Source organism: Typopeltis vanoorti, chromosome 15 (assembly GCF_054136105.1).
Source record: "Typopeltis vanoorti isolate ZY-2024b chromosome 15, IOZ_Tvanoo_1.0, whole genome shotgun sequence".
Taxonomy (NCBI): Eukaryota; Metazoa; Arthropoda; class Arachnida; order Uropygi; family Thelyphonidae; genus Typopeltis; species Typopeltis vanoorti.
The window spans coordinates 1090576-1112090 of record NC_143563.1 but is presented as its reverse complement, the minus strand read 5'-3'; the positions used below and the strand labels follow the sequence as shown (position 1 = coordinate 1112090).

General features: G+C 37.1%; 1 protein-coding gene across 2 annotated transcripts in view; it reads left to right on the top strand.

Moving 5' to 3' along the window:
- The window catches only part of Pgd (phosphogluconate dehydrogenase), a 246262-nt gene that overhangs the window by 76530 nt on the left and 148217 nt on the right, over positions 1 to 21515 (top strand). For both annotated transcript variants that reach the window (XM_090405817.1, XM_090405816.1), the window contains exon 4: positions 11623 to 11842. In XM_090405817.1, the coding sequence (XP_090261943.1) occupies positions 11623 to 11842 (220 nt within the window). The remainder of the gene's footprint in view (positions 1 to 11622; positions 11843 to 21515) is intronic.

Genomic DNA, 21515 nt, shown 5'->3' with positions numbered 1-21515 from the left:
AGCAATGGCTGACTGTATACCTAGAGTCCGAATAATAAATCGAGTAGGGGTTAAATGGATGAATAACACCATTAAGCTTGAGCTGCAAAAAAGGAAACAACTATGGAGGGAATTTAAGGAGAAAGGTGACCGGCAGGCACATGAACTGTATAAAGCGCAGGCCAGAAGGGTGACGAGTGTGGTAAGAAAAGCAAAAAAGGATTACGAAAGAACATTGGTCATGCAGGCTAAAGAGACTCCTAAACAGTTTTTTAGATATGTAGCAAGTAAAAGGAAAAATGTACATGGCAGAATGATTTTAAAGAATGCTGATGGTAGGGAGGTAACTTTGCAAGAATATATCATCCAGGTGGTGACATTGCAGAAACGAATAAACCAGTAGATTATACGGGAATTGTGGTGAATGAAGTGGAGGTGAGTAGTTTATTGCATAACCTCAATGTCAATACATCTGTGGGATTGGATGGTATACCAGCTCGTGTAGTACGAGAAGCAGCTAAAGAATTGTCAGTACCTTTGACCATTTTGTTTAATTTGAGTCTCGGGTCCGGGTTAGTCCCGAGCGGGTGGAAGGAGGGGAAAATAGTTCCACTGCATAAAGGTGGTTCCAAGACTGCTGTTGTAAATTACCGACCGATTAGCATATCAGGAATCATTGTCAAGGTCTTGGAGAAATTAGTCAAGAAAAGAATACAGGATTGGATAGATGAAAATGGGATAATGTATGGGGGACAACATGGTTTTGTGAAGGGTAGATCATGCCTCAGTAACTTGCTCATGTTTTATAACACAGTGACGGCTGAACTGGATAGGGGTAATGGGTTTACAGTGATACTACTGGACCTTGCCAAGGCCTTTGACAGGATACCACATGGAACCCTAATCAGTAAACTGGAGCAGATGGGGATAGATATAGGGTTGGTAAGATGGATAGGAGGGTGGTTGAAGGAGAGATACCAGAGAGTGGTTTATTCAGGAGTGGAGTCAAAAAGACGACGTCTTGTGACTAGTGGAGTGCCGCAGGGCTCTGTTCTTGGACCACTGCTTTTCAATTTGTTCATCAATGATATTGGAAAGGATTTGAGAGGAAGTGTTCACTTGTTTGCTGATGATGCAAAGTTGGGTAGAGCAATTGTGAGTGCACAGGATGTTAAAATTTTACAGATGATTTGGATACTTTGGAGGACTGGGCTAGGAAAAATGGATGTCAGTTTAATGTGGCAAAGTGTAAGGTTATGCACTTTGGGGTGAAAAGAACAGCAGCAGTATATCGCATTGGTGGAACCGTACTCCAGGAGATTGATGAGGCCAGGGATTTGGGAGTGCTGGTGGATAGGGAGTTGAAGTTTAGGGGGAACATTGCAAAAGTGACTAAAACAGCTCACCAAATCACTTGGCTTATGAAAAATACTTTAACATGCAGAGACAAACAAGTTGTTGTTCCTCTGTATTGAGCCTTGATAAGACCCCATCTGGACTTCTGTGCCCAGTTATGGGCACCAGGGTTTCTTTGTGATGGGGAGGAAGTGGAGAGGATCCAGAGACGAGTGACCAAGATGATAGCAGGACTGTGGAATGAACCTTATGAGAATAGGTTGAGGATTTGTGGGTTGCAGAAATTGGACGATAGGCGAAGGAGGGGTGATATGATTGAGACATTCAAATTACTGAAGGGTTTTTATAAGATTGATCCAGAAGATATTTTTGAAAATATGACTGGTGGTGGGAGGACTAGGGGCCATGCATGGAAGCTGGGTAAGAGCGTGGTTGACAAGGGTGTTAGAGCTAGGTTTTTTACTTGGAGAGTGGTGAATGAGTGGAATAAGCTTCCAGAGTCTGTTGTGGGTGATATGACCGTGAATGAGTTCAAGGCAAGATATGATAGATACTGTGTGAATGTTGAATAGTTGTTCCAGACATGATGTTAGGGCCTCCCTCGATGAGTCTGTCGACTCCTTGGAGTTTCCTGGAATAATAATAAAGGGGAAATGATAGTTCCTTTATCTATGCTTGTGAGTGATTTTCAATAACTAAGTAATCTTTTGAGTTACCTTGGCCACTTTTGCAGTATGCCTTCTGAATATCGGTTCTCTATCAACCAGTTTGTCATTTCTGGAGTACAAGTCCATTAACATAGTAAAAAGGTTATCTTTTCGTCCCAGAATGCATAACTTTACGCTGTTCCATATTAAACTGGCACCTATTATCTTCCATAATATATAGCAAACTTTTATAGTTTGCTAGATATTCAGCATGAAACTCTTTGATTTCTATCTTTGAGTTTCTTATTTGGCTTTGAAATAATGTGGGATTTAATATCCCCTTAATTTAAATAATTGAATGATCTTGTTCTTTAACTGAATTCTTATCAGGATTGAAAGTGCTGCTTCACTTTCCATAGAAAGTGAAGTAGCACTTTCCCATTGATTTGCCTATTTCGATTGTTACTTTATTCATCACAGGTAAATTTTTTGATGAAACATTTATACCATAGTTTGAGCAGTTATCCTTAAAAAAAAAAAAAAAAAAAATGAAAATGTAATATAAAGATAAGGTTAAGAGTTGGCTGAGTACTTACATGTCTAGCATGGAATGGAAGTGTTAAATGAATATCATTGCCTAGTGTGTGAAAACACCAATGTGTTTATCAGAGTCTTGAAGTGGCTTGAAAAAGTTTCATGTTTAGTATTGAGAATATGGTTTCTAGATTATCTAACTGTTGGCTTGCCTTTCACAGAACCAATACCAATTTATAAAGTTGAATCATTATTTAGAGAAAGAATTTTTCAGGCAACATTCTCCTTCCTGGTTAGAAGAATAGCATCATCTGTTTGATCTAAACAGAAGGAGGAGTCTTTATACCCAAATGCAGGCATTATATAAGAAGAACAGAAGCATTTGTACTAGAACAATATTGGATGGAGCATTTCCTTCTACAAGTAGCGCCTCCATAACGCAATTGGAAGAACGATGGTACGTTGCGCCCTTCGATTGGAAAAGGCCTAAGTTCGATTGTCGTCGTGACAGGAGGAATCTTTATATGGACTTTTTCAATTGAAGGTGAGTTAGCTGATCTCATACGGTGGTAGCAGGATTTTTTTCTCCCGAAAACGCGGGTTTTTCATCCCGCATGCAGACAAATCGGCCCTTCAGAACACACGCAATTTACAGACAAAAAATTCTAGCGGTGGTGATGGTGGTTGTGGGCAGTAGATGGTGTTGATGTAGGTGATTGGTAGTATAGGTTCTGTGTAGTAGTGGAGACGAAGAGTTGTACAGTTAGGTGTCCTCCCACGATGAGTCTGGACTCCTTGGAGGTGTCACTAATAATAATAATAAAAAAGCGAGATGCATGAGGAGTTTGTGTACCTTTTGAAGGGATGTATTTTCTACTCCACCACCATCATACCTACATAATTTAGTCCTTCCTTCTATTTCAAGATCCATTCTAGAAGCAAAACTTTTCCATCTGTTTTTTTTATGAAATAAAGTCTTCACTTTCAGCTACTTCATCAGTTGTGGAACCAGACAGCTTTATTGCTGTGTAGCTTCGTTCCTCTGTCTATTTTGCAAAATTTAAATGATTTACTTCTCTATCTTTGGCAGTCAGAAGTGTTCATTCGAAGGAAGGAAGATGCATCTGTATTCTCTGTTGTCCAATTACAGTTTGCCTCAGTTCTCTTATATCTCCTACATAAAATGCTTACTATATGTTCAGTCATACATATTTCTCTCTGTCATACATTCTTCTCTCTGAATCCCAATTTTCAGCCACTCTTCATGACGTCTCTGGACCTACATTAGGCCTTTGAACAGTGTCTCCCTTCAATCTGTGCCTTCGAGCACTGTCTGTTACAGGATGTCCAGAAGCTTTCTTCATCTATGTATTGGAGATTTACTCTGCAAATTCCCTTGCTGTCACCCTGAGTTCCAGATTGATGTCCATTCCCACACTTAGGGATGTATACCAAGGAGGCCTTTTCTCTGTTGCTTCCAAGCCATATTGGCTATTCTCTGGACACAACTGCTATTAATGCTATAGCATTTGCTGATTATCTTATATTCATAACCTTTTAGAGAAGGCTTGCAGGAACTCCTCAACCAAGACTCCTAGTCAGTTTCTTTCATATTTGAGGACTAAACATCAATCTGATAAATTCAAGTATGCTTTCTCTTGTTCCCTCAGATAGAGACAAGAAATTGAAGGTTGAGAACTTTGAGATTTCCTTGCATTCTATCTGTTCTGGAGGAGTAAAGATTCCTTGGTGCTCTCCTCTCCCCCAGGCCATTCCTCTTTCCTATCCACTCTAGGATCTTTTCTCTTTTCTTTCTGAAAATCTCCACTTACCCTCAACAAATGCTTTTCATCTTGAATTATTTCCTTCTTCCTAGACTCTACCTCGGGTTAGGCCTAGGTAAAGTCTCTTTCTTAGAGACTTCATGGATTACATCTTCCTTATGATGTGCCATTAGATTTCAGTGCCACTGTATCCTGTGGAGGTCTTGGGATTCCCTTGTTGCAATGGATGATGCCTAGATTACATCTATCCAGGTTACAGAAAATTTTTTCCTCCACTTCAGTGTTATGTCTTGCTGCCTCTAGGACTTCATTTGTTAACGATTACTATCGATGTACCTCTGGATGGGTGCTTGATGGAAGGACACTGATTATGACTGCCTGATTATGAAAGGAGATGGGTTTTAATGATGCACTATTCAGTAGATGGAGCTGTATTACATGTTCTGTATCAGCATCAGTGGACCAAGAATGGGATTTGCTTTTTTTTTATTATTATTATTACGGGTATCTCCATGGAGTCAGTAGACTCATCGCGGGAGACCCAAACTAGCAAAACAATATCTGTCATATCTCTTCTTGAATTCATTTACAGACGAAGAGCTCACAACTAAGTCAGGCAATGAATTCCACTCATTCACCACCCTCCAGGCAAAAAACCTTGTTCTGACACCTTTGTTAACCACACTCTTCTTTAATTTCCAGAGATGACCTCTTGTTCTTCCATCACTATCATACAGCTGAAACATTTCCCCTGCATCAATCCTATAAAAAACCTTTTAGTAATTTGAATGTTTCTATCATATCACCTCTTCTTCGCCTATCAACCAATCTCTGCAATCCACAAGCTCTCAATCTATCAATGTAGGGAGTATTTTTTATATCACTCACCAACTTGGTCACTCTTCTCTGAACCCTCTCCACAGCCTCCTGATCTCCAAGGAATCCAGGTGACCAGACCTGAGCACAGTAATCCAAATGTGGAAGTATCAATGCTTTATAAAGGGGAATAATAACCTCTTTATCTCTGGATGTCAGTGTGTTCCTCAACAACCAAGTAATCCTATGTGCAATCTTGGACACCTTAGCAATGTGTCCTCTGAACTTCATCTCCCTATCTACCAATACCCCTAAGTCCCTAGCCTCATCAATCTCTTGGAGTACCTTTCCATCGATGTAGTACACAGCTGGTAATCTTTTAATCCCAAAATGCATGACTTTACACTTTTCCACATTGAACTGACATCCATTTTCTTTTGCCCATTTTACCAGCTTATTTAAATCCTCCTGCAAACTTTCAACATCAGCTTGATTTTTTATTGCACTACACAACTTTGCATCATCAGCAAACAACTGAATATCTCCCTTTAAGCCGTTTCCTATATCATTTATATACAAATTAAACAACATTGGCCCAAGCACAGAGCCCTGAGGTACACCACTGGTCACCTGCCTCATTCTGGACTCGGCTCCTCCATACACCACCTTATGGTATCTCTCCCTGAGCCATTCTCCTATCCATATCACCAATTTAATATCCATTCCCATCTGCTCCAATTTGCGTAACAGTGTTCTATGGGGTATCCTGTCAAAAGCCTTAGCAAAATCCAGAAGTACCACTGTGTAGCCAGTTCCTTTGTCCAACTTGGATGTTATTCTATTATGAATAGTTAATAGATTGCTAAGGCAGGATCTACCTTTAACAAAACCATGTTGGCCTCTATAGAGTATCATATCCTGATCCACCCATTCTTGAATTTTGTCTTTAACCAACTTTTCCAATACTTTTACCACTACTCCTGAGATGGTGATTGGTCTGTAATTCAATACCGCAGTTTTAGAGCCACCCTTATGCAAAGGAACCACTTTGCCTAACTTCCACTCCCTAGGGACCATACCAGAGTTCAAACTTAAATTAAATATCCAGGTAAGAGGGGTTGACAATTCATTTGCACATTCACGCAACACCCGAGCTGATATTCCATCTAAGCCTACCGCAGTGTTTGCATTTAAGTTTTGCAATATATTTAATACCTCTGATTCTTTAGCTTCAATTCTCACATTAGGTATTGCTATAGGTATAGAGATATCCTCACTTGGGTGATAGACTTTTGAGAAGTGATCACTCAGTAACTCGACTATTACATCTGATTTTGTCACCTCAATACCATCAGCACCCACTAAGGTTATCCTTCCGAAGTCATTCTTCCTCTTACTTGCCACATAGCGGAAGAACTCTTTGGGATTACCCTTGATCTCTTTGGCTAAGGTCTTCTCATAATCTGATTTAGCTTTTCTTACTATGCTGGTAACCTTCCTAGCTTGAGCCTTGTACTGCTCATGGGTGTCCTGATCGCCCTTCTCCTTGTAAATTCTCCATAACATTTTCTTTTTTTGCAGTTCAAGCTTGATACTACTGCTCATCCATCTAATGCCTGCCTTGTTTGACCTCCTGACCATAGGGACACAATCTGATATTGCTTTCCTCAGATACCCGCTGATTTTATCCCAAGCACTGCTAACATCTTTCCCTTGCAATATGTTTTGCCATGGGATGGCTGCAAGCTCACTCCGAAGCTTGTTATAATTGCCTAACCTGTAGTTCCGTATATACCCCTTCTTAATAGAAAAATCCACAGATTTTGCAACCTCCCAAGTCAATACCACATGATCGCTTTCACCAACTGGAGGTAACGAGGACACCTTTCTAATGCATATATCCTCTGAACCAATAACCAGGTCCAACACTCTCACACCACGTGTCCCTTCAGTTACGTGCTGTTTCAAGTAATTATCTCGTAGAAGATGTATGAACTCCATTTCCTTTTTGCTACGAGATATTTCCTCCTTCCAATTGATATCACCATAATTAAAATCCCCCATAATAATCACTAAGCCTTCACTCATTGCACTAAGTTGCTGATGCATGAATTCAATATCTTCCCCCGTACTCCCTGGCCTATAGCAGCATCCAACTCTATATTTGGTTGCGTTGGTCACTATTTCGCACCAGACTGCCTCAAATGAACTCTCATTCACATGTCTATCATCATGATATACTACTTTCTTTGGCTGCAACATATCGGCTATCATCAACAGTACTCCTCCTCCTGTTCTATCTTCTCTATCCTCCCTGAAAATACTGTACCCTTCACATTCAATTCCAGTGACCACATCTTCTGCTGACAGCCAAGTTTCACTAATGCCTACAACTTTTGGTGAGATTTCACTGACTAATGCCAAAAATTCTTCTCTCTTATTTCGAATGCTTCTAGCATTGGTATACAAAAATTGCAGATTCCCTCTAGATCTTGTACCGGCTTTAGAACTGATATATAAGTCACTAACTACCGTAGTCCTATGCCGATTTTTATCCCCTCTCTTCTGCAATTTATTCTGCCTATAAGGATCAATAAATACACAATCAGTGCTAAAGTTTCTCTCTCTTACACTCAACCTTTTCAATATTAGTTTCCCTGCCCAATAACTTCAACCTGTTCAGAAAACAATAACTCCTTCAATCGCTTATGTCCTTCCATGTTAAGATGCAGTCCATCTCTAGCATACAACTGCCTTTTTCCTTCAAACACACTCCAAACATCAACAAACTCCAGACCTCTTTTTCTGCACATTCTTGCAATCATATCATTCATTATCATTGCTCGTCTACTTAACTCGTAATTGTCAAAACGAGGCAGCACGCACACTATTCTCCCATTGACACTTTTCCTCTTCACAATATCTAATAATGTTCTTAAATCTTTTCCTACCCGATTTATACTACCTCTCAGGTCATTCGTACCCACCATAACCATCATCTTGTCTGTTTCATGCCCTCTCTTTATCGCTAAAGCCACTCTTTCTATTGTCCCATCAGCCCAGCACTCCTCATGCATACCACTCTCCATACCCTTAATCATAGAATCACCATATATTTTACCGCTCTTAACTTCATTCAAGTCCACACTCATGGACTCATTCTCTACACTATTCAGCATGACTCTCCCAGCTTCATTACTCAACTCTCTATTACTTACCCCCCCACTCTCACTACATCTCATTTCTTCTAGGCCACTTGTGGTTTTATTATGTTGACTCCCAATCACTCCCATACTATTTATTACTGAATCATTCAAAGACTCACCCATATGTAATCCTGTTCTAGTTACTTCAGCTAAAGTAATCTCTATAGTCCTAATTTCTCTGTTTAACACATTAAACTCAGCTTTAACTTCCAGAATCTCCTTACCGATCACTTCCACTTCCTCATGAAGAAGATGAAGGTCATTTTTCATTTTCATAAACTCCCGCCGAAGTTCTTCCGCTACGGTCCCGATGTCTGCTTCCATTCCTAAACGCTCCAGCCTATCCCGACACTTCTCACATACGTCGACATTTTCTTTCTTCTCATTTTGCCAGACCGACCACAGATCCTTCACATTTTTCGGTGCATACATGTAGCAGTTTCCGCACCGCATCCATTGCGAAAAATCTAACGCTGAGCCAGCCTTTCGTGTAGTAGTAGAAGTCCTGCGCGCCGCTGACGTACGTTTCTTGTTGGACGCCATCTTTACACGTTGTTATAGTGAAACAAACGGCAGTGAAAACACAATATATACAACACAGTTCTAAACAATAATACCACTGAAGGACACTTGTTTCTAACCGATGCACAATTGCAGCATAATTTGTGACAAAAAGCCACACTATATTTAACTTTAAAAACACGTTTTCTAGACTAGCTGAACTCGACCGCCACATTTACCAAGGACACTAGCGCCACCCCTACCTGGATTTGAATATACAGATTTAATTAGGAAGGAATCAGTGTTCTGCTGACTTGAGCTTGCAGTTCTTGTCATCATAAGAACTGCAGAGCATGCTGTTGGACCATGGAAACTTTGGCTCATGCTGTTCAATGTTGTTATCGTCCACATGGAGTATGTGTCAGAAGACACAATGCAGTGAGGGCTATAAAGAATAGGTTGAAGAACAAAAGATTGGATAACAGCAGTAGAACCCCACTATAGGACTAACATTTGATTGAGAAAGCCTGAATTTGTAGTCAGGGGAGGAGATGAGTATACCATTATGATGTACAATTGTTGGTGCTGGGCGACAACTCGCTACCCTCCATCATGAGAAAGCTGCCTACTCTGCTGAGAAGCAAGACTTTGTGCAGGTACTTTAGGAAGAACACCTTGTTGTACCAAAATTTAACTCTGCAGATGTATCCTTTAAAGGTATACGGCATCAGCAAAATTAATTGGATTTACTAAGCTTTGGACCTCTTGACCTGATTTCAAGATCCCCTCTTTATGTTCCTTGCAGGGCAAACTGGCACCATGGAGAACTTAAAAGAAAATGAATTCTTGAATCCCAGTTTTGGAGTTAGATAGCACAGTATATTGTTAGGGATAATAAAACAGTGCTATATACCATAGTATATAGCACTGTTTTCAATACAAAGTTAGAAAAATAAATTTGTGGATTTTTACCAGTGTAATTGACACACACAAAACAAGACAAAATTATTTTTGCAATGCTGGACTTTTTCTGATCACTTCATGTAGAATATTTTATAAATGGTTACTGCTGACCTTGTTTAGCTGGTGAACGCTATTGCATGGTTTTCCTTGGATTATAAAGTTCATGAAATCACTGTTTATTATTGATTGGCTTTAGCTTCAGATATATGTTCAAATTTGAACTTAGTGTAAGAATTCTTACAAATTATTTTGACTTCTAATCCTAAAATTCATTTGAATTATTAAATATAAATGATTCTCATATAATTTTCACAAGAAGCTTTTTAATTTACTGTACAGTATAGATATGATTATACTACTTCCAGAAGATTGAATAATATATGGATGATTTATAATAAAACCAAAATAAAGGTCTTCATTAGCATGCAATGTCAGTCTGTTATTATATGAATTGGCAACATGGAAATTGACAGAAGCAGAAATTCAAATTAATAGCTCTCAAAGTGTTTGTACTCACACACACACACACACCAAAATATTTGATATAAAATATCAAATATTTTGGCCATAATATATAATGATATATAAACACAGAGAAAAAAAAAATCACTGAAATAAAAAGATGCAGATGGAAATCAATTGGACCTGTATGAGAATGAACAGAGGAGAAATTTCAGGAATAGCTTTTTATTGAAAGTTTTAGTTTTTTCACTTGGTTATACTATAAGTTAAAGATGTCAAGAAATAATATTCTTGGTTTCATCCTTTATCCAACGATAAGAAAACAAAGTTTTCCCACTTGCAAGGTCCATATCGTAGCCCAGTCATGAAGTTACTTCATGCGCAAACTTTGCTTACACTTGGATGAAACCAAGAATATAATTTCTTGACGTCTTTAACTTTACAAGAACAGCTTTGACACGGATTCATAAAAAAAAAAAAAAAAAAAAAAAAAAAAAAAAAAAAAAAAAAAAGAGAAGGCTTGATAGAGAATGACAGGAAGAGAGAGAGAGAGAGAGAGAGAGAAAGAATGAAAGCTGGTTGCAGATAGCTCGAGAAAAGAAGAATTAGTTGTAAAAGACGACATTGCCTGGAAAACACAGATCTTAACCTTATGTGCCATGGTGCATGAGGAGGATAGATAGGTATACAAAATAAGTTACAATATTTTAGTTTCACCGTCCTCGTTGGCTGAGTAGATAGCATATCCACTCTCCAGCCAAAAGGCTGTGGGTTCGAATCCTGCCAGGGGGATGGATGTTTGTGACTATCTGTGGAAATACTAGCAGGTGGTCATGTAGGTGGTGAATTTGAGTAATGGAGACAGAGAATTGAAGAGTAGGTGTCCTCCCTTGATGAGTCTTTGGACTCCTGGTTCTATATTATTACTTTCTCATTTTCTATATTATTATTATTACTGCATAATAATATAGAAAAATTCAGTTATATGTATATATATATAATATTAGTCATCACATTTAATTGTGAGCTGTCTTAAACAGTAGCTCAAATTGTGCAGTCTTATACTAAAATTGAATCCTTTACTAAGAGTTTAACATAGATCTTTTTTTCCAGAATTAATCAAAATCTGCCTATGATAATAATAGATAACAGGTGGTTTAGGGGGAATTGCAGCACTACATGCAGTTTTTTTATTATTGGCTTTCAGCTTGTCTGTTATGTTCCATCAGCTTTTCTGGTCAAGAATAATTAGAACTGTTCCTTTTTTTCTGTCATTAAACATGAAAAGACATTTTTGGCTTTGCATGAATATTCTCTGAAGAAAATGCATGCCTGCTGTATTTATATTAAAGTAATACATGTTTAAATTTGTAGCTGGGGATGCTGTGGATGCCTTCATTAAACAGTTAGTGCCATTGCTGGAATCTGGAGATATTATCATAGATGGAGGGAACTCTGAATATATGGATACAAGGAGGAGATATAAAGAACTTCGTGAAAAAAACATATACTACATTGGTACTGGAGTTAGTGGAGGAGAAGATGGTGCACGTTATGGACCTTCTTTGATGCCAGGTGGAGCACATGAGGCATGGTAATACTTTTAATAACTTCAGTTATATATATATATATATAAATTAAAGAATTGCTTTGAAAATGCTGTGTATTATAAATGAAAAGATACTTTGTAATTATCTATCATCATGCTTCTCTTTTAAATACATTGATAAAATATTTGAATTGTATCTATTAATTCTGCATGTATTTCCCTGTATTACTTTTTAATTTTTCATATTAACTTTTTAATTAGTATTTGGTAGGCAATTAATTAGAAATCATTTGTTATCAGTATTTTAGCATAGTCACTTCACATTCTTTGGGTAAAAGTAAGAAAAAGTAAAAAGCTACGTAAAAGTAAAGCACAAACTGTTCAAGATGCTAGGAACATCGGATCAGAGTACTGTGCACCAGTCTGGGAAAGAAGCATATACACAAACATTATTGACTTCCAACTGAACATAACCATGCTCACAATTAGTGGGACCCTGAAATCCACCCCCTCTACTATTGCTCCCACCAAATATACGAAGAAGACAGGCTTCACTAAAAGAACCGGAGAAAATCGCAAATAACACCCTGATGCCTCTCCACTCAAACCTTATATATTCCCCTAGAACTTGGCTGAAGTCAAGACACCCGTTTTGGGACATAACCAGAGCCTTTTTTGGCCCAGTTCCTTCAACTCACGACATGTGGAACCAACAATGGGCTATGAACTTGCCAACAAATGACTCTCTTGTGAAAGACCCCTGCATCCACCAGCCCAGTTTCATCCTTCTTAGAAGACTGTGGACATGTGGACAACTATCAACAGGATCAGGGTGAACAGGGCAGATGTAGCTACTTCTACATAAATGGAATATGACAAATCACCCTTACAGTGACTGCACCCATATCCTGTAGACTATCAAACATATTGTCAGTGACTGTCCCCTTCGCCATTTCCATGGTGACCTGCAGGAGATACATGAAATGCCGAAGAAGGCTCCAGAGTGGCTTTCAGCATTGGACATTGAACTATAATTGTACTCTGCCATAAGAATAAATAATACAAATCAAATCAGAGACTATATGTGTTGTCTTCTATGTTACATTATATAACAGGGTTACATTATACATGGTCCTACCATAAATACTGTTAAAACTTCTGCACACTTGAGTGCTGCACACAGAGCTAGCCCAGTTCTGTGATATTATAGTGGCAGTGTGTGCAGCCAACATTTGTGTGTTTATTAGTAGAGAGAGTTATCGAGCTGTATGGGTTAACATGCAGTGGGGAGGTTATGAGAACTGTGTAGCTGTAATATCACTTCACAAGGTTGGAATGCAGCCACCTGTTATTTCCAACACATTAAAAACACTTGGGATCAGTAAGATGTTTACATATCAGACTATTTACATTATAACAAAACAGATACTTTTTGTAGTCAGATACATGACACTTCATGTATCTAACAGTCAAAGGAGGTCATCCATGCTGCGTTAGGAACAACAGCTTGTAATGCTGTGAAGGCATGGCTCCACTGTAATCCTTTGAGAAGCAGAAAGTGATGTCACGAGAGATGAATGTTTTGCAGAGAACGATGTCATGTGTGCTAACTGAAGACCTGGGAGTGAGAGCCTGTAATAGTTCTGCTGGACACTTCGTAACACCACAACTTATGTGGCAGAGAGTGATAAAATCAAAGGGACTCTCCAGCAGTAAAGTACCATAGCACCTGGGACTCAGAGAGGTCATCACTTCATGTCAGTGATGGTTTGGTGTGTGTGTGTGGGGTGGAGGAATGTATTGTTGGTGGTGGGTATCCAAGTTGAATTTCTGTGAGAAAGGGTCAAAACCTCTGCCAAAATGTATCAAGACACCATGCTGGAATTTGTGGTATGGACCCTGAACAACACCTTGTTTCATGCATGTTAGAGGTGTAATGGAATATTAACAGCACTGAGAAAGGATTAAAACTAATTTTAATACTTCCAATATTTCGTTTCCGTCACAGAGACATCTTCGGGGATTACAAAAACTTTTTGTACCAACACACACACGCACAAATACAATACAAATCAAAACTAAAGTCCTATCTAGGTGGTGTGCGCCCTCTATGGGCATTTGCAGGTGGCCTGGGATGTAAGAGGGATCTCTGATAATTAAAGTTTCCCAAATTTTGGGAAGTTTAATGCAACCGTATTTGTTTAGATTAGGTTGATTCCTGAGTGCAAATGCAGATTCAAAGAATAGTCCTTTTTTGAATTTACTATGGAGCATGGTAGTTTTTTCCAGGAGATCCCACAGAATCTCCTGTGGGATCTCCTGGAAATTGAACAATTAGAGACAGGTGGAATAAAAACGTCACTAACTAATGAATCACATGTCCCCTCCCACAGAAACTATGCTGTATAGACTCAAGCAAAACCATATGTTGCACAGAAACAAAGCATCTAACTAAAAACTATTGTCCAATTTTTTAATTACGTTAAATAAGTGTTTGTTAAATAAGAATTTCGAATTTCATATGTAAAAAACCATTTATCTTAATAGATTAAATTTGTTATTTCTATTATTTCCTAGCATGCGGTAACAATTGTATTTTAATAGGTGATCCACCGAACGTTTTGCTTGTATTCCATTCCTATTACTGTTACAGACACTGAAAATGCACTATTAATTTTAGTAAAAAATATCTGTCCTTTTCCTAATTAAAGATATCACTGTGGTTTTTACGTGTTGCTTTATTATTTAATTACTATGCCATAGGTTCCACTAAAAATCAGAATCAACCAAGGGTTGAAACTTTGTGTGAGTTGGGCCCACCAATAATGAGAAGTTCTGTTAGAATGATAAATGACACCCCGTCATGAATGTGTACAAACTAAGAAATATGTAGTGAATGTTGTTATGACAGTTTCAGATATTATGGAATTCATTTGAAGAGAATTAGCATTTCAACTCAACTGTTGACTTGCCTTTGTCTTTGGGTTGCATGATCTTTTGTTAATACCGCAATCACATGAACGTCTTCATAGCTGCTCTCTCATGTAAAAACAAAATTTAACTTGTATGTATTGTAATAATTAAAAAAAAGTTGAATATTTTATACGCCTATAAAATATTTTATAAGTGTATAAAATATATTTTTTTTCTCCACAAATCTTTCACATTTTTCGGTGCACACATATAGCAGTGTTCACAATGCATCCACTGTGAAAAATCTTTGTACAGAAAAAAATCTATGAATCTTTGAAATGAATTATGAATCTTCAAAAATCTTTGAACTATCTTTGTACAAGAGCTTTCCATGCTGCTGATGTGTGCTTCTTTACAGATGGTATTTTTAGAAGAAAGAACAAACAAGTAGCAAAAAAACAATATAAACAACAAAACTACTGGAGGACATTTGTATCCAGATTGAAAAGCACAATTTGCAAAAAAAAAAAAAAAAAAAAAAAAAAGCCACACTATACATTAATTAAACACTTTTTTTTTTAGCACAGCTCAAATCTACTGCTACGTTCACATGCGATTCTAGCACCGCTTATTGTAGTGAATAATACTGTAGTGAATTTTGTAATATTGTAGTTTAATAAGAATATTATGTAGTGCTGACAAGTAACAGATGCATTTGGATACAAATTGTTGATAGGAGATGGCAATAAACCCTATTTTAGAATTAGTGATATCAAACTTAGCACTTTGCTTTATGCAGATGATGAAACACCTAAACAAATCCAGTACAAGTCTACACAATTCTGTATTTAAATTCAATAACAGTTGTATTAAATTTGGCATGAAAATCGACAATAAAAGTACCAAAACAATAATAATAGGCAGGAATGTAGAAACCAAATGCATTCTTAATGAAGAAAAATTACATATGGAAAAAGACAACAGAATAAGCAAAGCTGGTGTTGTAGGAAGCAAGCTGAATAAATTTATATATGAGAGACAAATTAGCCAAACAACTAAATTAGCAGCATACAAAACAGCTTTCAAACCAGTTTTAAGTTATGAATCTTAGGGATAGGTTAAAAACGAAGTACTTGATCAGACTAGAGACCACAGATATAAGAGTCCTGAGAAAAATTAGGACAGTGAACACATAGTATCAATCACAGAATCACATTAGAAAAAGGCATTAGCATTCAAGAACGTGTGAGCAGATCTAATCTGTGGTGATATAGTAACTTAAACAGAATGGTTGAGGAACAATTAGTAAAACAGGTGTTTGATACTGAGATGGCAGAGAAAAACAGATAACCAAGATCTAAGTGGATTGATTCAGTTGGTAGTGCCATAGAAGACTGAAACATTAGATATGACAATATTGTAGTGCTGAAAAGTAACACTCACATTTGAATGAAAATTGTTAATAGGAGATTGGTAATAATGTAAACTTAATCATGTAGTATTGTCGAAGTATTATGTACATCCCTTGAGGGTAGATATCAGGAAACTGATGCAGACGACACCAATTTACTTCAGCTACATCCAATAACACCATGTCTGAGATAGTGAAGGCAATTATCATACGTTATCCAATGGATAAGAAGAAGAAACAAAATATAGTCTCCAAAATACTCCTGCAAGAATAAAAGTCATAATTGTGAGTAAAGTAGATAAAGGAATCAGTAGCATCTTTTGGGATTACAAACTGAACAACCGATAAAATCTGCAAAGAAAAATGCAAAAATTCCTAATTCAGAATCATTGTTGAGCAAGCAGCCTACTTACTACACATCTATTAGAAACATATAAACACACACACACACACACATATATATATATATATATATATATATATATATATATATATATATATATATATATAATTTTTGAAGCTGCTACTACCCAGAATATTTTTAGATTAAAACAAAATATGGCTAATCACACACACTAGGTGGTTTTCTAGGAAAACCACCTAGTATGCAGGGTGGCTTTCCTAGAACTAGCAGAGCTCTTGTAACCTAACACCTAGCCATATCTAACAGATACGCTTAGGTGTTGACGGTTATTCATGATTTAATTTGTAACTGTATTAACAACAAATAATTTAATCAAAAAATGTTTTATCTGCTTATATTTTGCTGAATTTCAATCAGCATCATCAGAGTACATCACACTTGTATATACCACAAGTGTGATGTACTCTGATGATGCTGAGTACATCACACTTGTATATACCACAGTGAATAAGTGAAACAATACAATCACAATGAACAAAAGATCTAGTCTTATTTTTATCCAACTCTAATGTTTTTTATATATATATATATATATATATAAAACATTACAGCTGTGTGGAGTTGCTCTTAGGATGACAGTCTACCACATTTTTGGCTGTGGGAGACTGTCATCCTAAGAGCAACTCCTCACAATTGTAATGTTTTTTTTTTCACAACATTACAGGGCACCAAAATAGGACTAAATGTTTTGCCCATTGCAGTTGTATTGTTTCACTTACTCACTGTTGAGTGTACAAGTGTGTTGTGCTCTGATGATGCTGATTTGAAATTCAGCAAAATATAAGCAGTTAATAAAACATCTTTTGATTAAACTGTTTGGTGTTATTGATACTGTTAAAAATTAAGTCATGAATAACCGTCAACACCTAAGCTTATCTATTAGATTGATGATTCTATATGGAGAAGATATCGTATACAAAGCACGACAGTTCAGTAAGTTGAAACAGAAATTGTTCAGAAAATTTAACAGGTTAGCTTTCCTTAAACAATGCCGCGACAGCAATATCATTCTAGCTTTTCTCAAATTTAAAGAAAAGTTATAATCAGCAAAAGCACATCGTATTTATCGATGGGCGAGCTTAGCACTTCTCCGAGAAGAAATTGTCGCTATTCGCAGAGAGCTTAGTAAGTTAAACAGCTCTATCGCCGCTCTACAAGAAGAACTAATCATGTTAAATCCTGAAATTTGGCTGTCCCACATCACATCTCCAAAGTTGCAGCAAAATAAAAATTTACAAAAGTTAAAAGCAGACACCTGAAGAAATATGAAAAAAATATGAACGAGACTGCGTGGTCATAAACCTATCATCTGAAATACTCGCTGAAAAAGCCAAGAACGCTCTCAGTCTAGGACATAACTTTGCCATCACACCAAAATAAATTCCAAAATTAGAAATCATAATGATGGTAGAACAGGGCATCTACGATCTCCCACTGGCAATGGCCAATAATGTGCATTTCGATATAGCAAGTATTCTAAACAAGCTAAACCACCAAAATGCAATATATCACGTAATGAAATAACTGCCTTAAAACAGTTATATAAGAATAAAAATATTATTATTACAAAAGTTGATAAACGAAATGCAACAGTTATCATGGATCAAGAAGATTATAACAGAAAAATGAAAGATTTCCTATGTGACGGTTGCACGTACCGAATTATAGATTGAGACCCCCACTATGTCTCAAAGGAAAAAAGTCCAAAAATTACTAAAAGAAGTGACTTCTGGCCCAAAGAAATCATCAAAAAAATAAAACCAGTTCATGTTAAACCACCCCATATTTATGGATTACCAAAAATCCACAAACCTAATATCCCCCTACACCCCATAGTCAATAGCATAGATAGTCCCACGTATAAACTGGCCTAACAGTTAGCTAAGTCGCTTGTTCCCCTTACTGGCAACTCCTCTACTTTTGTAAAAAAATTCAGTCCTCAAAAACACTAGTTAAAAACTATATCCTAAAAAATTCAGACATAAAGTGACATCAAAACTAACCATTATTTACCAATGCACTACTCATAGACACTCTTGATTTGATCAAGTCTAAATTTCCCTCTGATATTTTTGAATTCATATTTATTGTGTGTGCAGGTTACGTGAGGAGGAAAAATCTACAAACAGATCAATGGCACTGCTATGGGTTCCCCCCCCTCTCCCCCACCTTTAGTAAAATTTTACATGGAACACTTTGAAAACAAAGTATTTATTATAGTTACATACAAGCCACTAGTATGGTTACATTATGTAGATGATGTGTTTGCCATTTGGCCACATGGACAAGACACTTTGGATGCATTTGTCACCTACCTAAACAGTCAACACCCCAAATCCACTTCACAGTAGAAAAAGAATCTAATAACTGTTTACTATTTCTTGACACATTAGTCACCTGCCTTTCAGATGGATCACTATCTTTTTCCATTTACAGAAAGTCAATACACATAGGAAAATACCTACATAAGCAATCACATCATCATCCCATCCAAAAGTATGACATTTTAAAAACACTTACAACACAGAGCCAGAGCCATTTGTTCTAATGATACAGCTCTGACCACAGAACTCAAATATCTGCACCATAAGTTCTTAGCCAACGGCTATAATTCCTACAAATTAAATAAAATACTACACATTCCCAATTACTCCTCCCTCCCCTAATACACAAGAACACAACATGACCATCTCTATTCCTCAGAGGTGCATCAGAAAAGATAGCCGAAGTACTGAAGAAACATGGTCTTCACTTCACTTTCAAACCTTGTGTCAAACTATCAACTTTGATCCATTCACTTAAGGATAAACTTCACCCTTTAGTACACCCAGGAGTGTATGAAGTTCCCTGTGACTTGGCCTACTGTGGACAAACAGGAAGATCAGTTAACATCTTCCTGGAAGAACATAAAAAATACATTTGCTACTATTACTATGGCAAATCAGGACTGGCAGATCATGCTTTGGACACTCCTTCACACAGGATTGGATGAAAGAAAATGAACATGCTATTTAGGAGTCATTACAGATCTGAAAGATTATTTTTTGAGTCAGCAATGGCTTTGAAGAATTCTCCTAACCTGGATAAATACGGTTGCATTAATTTGCCAAAAATTTGGGAGACTGTCATTCTAAGAGCAACTCCCACAACATTAGGGTTTTTTTACAACATTAGGGTGCCAAAATAGGACTCTAGATCTTTTGTCCATTGCATTTGTATTGCCTCACTTACTCACTGTCATGTGTACAAGTGTGTTGTGCTCTGATTATGCTGATTTCTCTGAAATTCAGTGAAACATAAGCAGTTCATAAAGCATCTTTTAAATTGTTTGGTGTTGTTAATACCATTAAAAATTAAATCATGAGCACACCTAGCCATAAATACTGTTACAACTCGAACAGCACATAAAACTTTAATCTATCAGTAAATCATATACAGCGTTCAGCATATACAAACCACATGTGTATAATGTGCAGATGGCAGCATGCACTCAATGTTTAAAATGTCCCCCTTTGCCTTCACACAAGCTTGAATTCTGTGAGACCACATATTTTTGGTTGCACACGACATCCAACGGAAATGCTGTTGCTGCTCGCTACAAATCCATCTTCAGGCTGGTGATGCTGGGATGTCATTTCTTGCAGGGAACTCTCTCAAGCTCTGACCACAATCTAAAGTCCAATGCATTCAGATTGGGACTTCTTCCAGATGGCCAATCAGATGGTGATATGTGGTCAGGCACATTCGCTTGCAACTACTGTCGTCTGAACCTTGCCTTGTGTGCAGGGGCTGAGTCCAGTTAGAAGGTACACTGCTACCATGAAACAAGGTATGTGTGTTGAGGCTTAAGTGCTGTGAAGAATTTATGCTAGAGGTTTAATGGAATATTAACAGCACTGAGAAAGGATTAAAACTAATTTTAATACTTCCAATATTTCATTTCCATCACAGAGACATCTTTGGGGATTGCAAAAACTTTGTGTTTTTTCATAAAGTAAAATCAGGGGTGCAAGTTATACGTGAGGGCAAGTTATATTCGAGTAAATACAATAAGCATTTCGCCGACGAGTTGGCATCCTGCTGCTGCTTTCCCTGCTCAACTGACTTGTATGGTTAGTTACAAAGCATAAATATTTTTCTCACTACCGTTTCTTTTCAAACCAACATCATTAAAATCAATTTAATAACACAATAATCAGTTTTACACTGAATAATATTATAAATTTATATATAAATAAATATTATAAATAAAATATATTTATAAAATATTATATATATATTATAAATTTATAAATTAAGTTTCTATTAATTTTTCCTCTATTAAAAACTGCCTGGTATGTAAGCAACGTGATTTGTAAATTTTTGGCACATGCACATAGAAGGTTCGCCACCACTGGCTTAGAGCATTTAGAAATAGAAGAGTCAGAACTGTAGTAGAAGAGTTTAGGCTAGAGTTTGTGAAATGAAACATCTGGAAGAAGATATTAAGCATCTAAAGAAGAGATTGGCTGATGAGAATGAGGAGGAGGAAGTATTACAAAGAAAGAGTCAAAGGATAGTCATATATCATTGTAAGGACTCGATCATTAGAGGTGTGATGGTTAATAAAGTGCACAAAACATGCTTTCCTGGTGTACAATGAAACAAATAACTTCTGATGCATTGCAGAAAGAAGAAAGAACAGGTATCAAAATTAGTGGTAGTGTGGGCACAAATGACTTAGTTGGGGGGAAAAAGAATGTTAGTAGAGACTTGAGGAAGTTGTTGTGGCAGGTAAAGGATAATAGTGCTGTTGGAAAAGTCGTTAACATCTTGCCCAGATATCACAATAGTGAATTGAGAAAGAGATCAGAGATAATGAATAGTAAGATGACTGAGTTGTGTGTGGTAAAAGAGGTTGTTTGTAAATATATGGAGTGAATTTGAAGGCAAGTTGGATTACATTTGAATGGGCTTGTGGGCATTTAGAA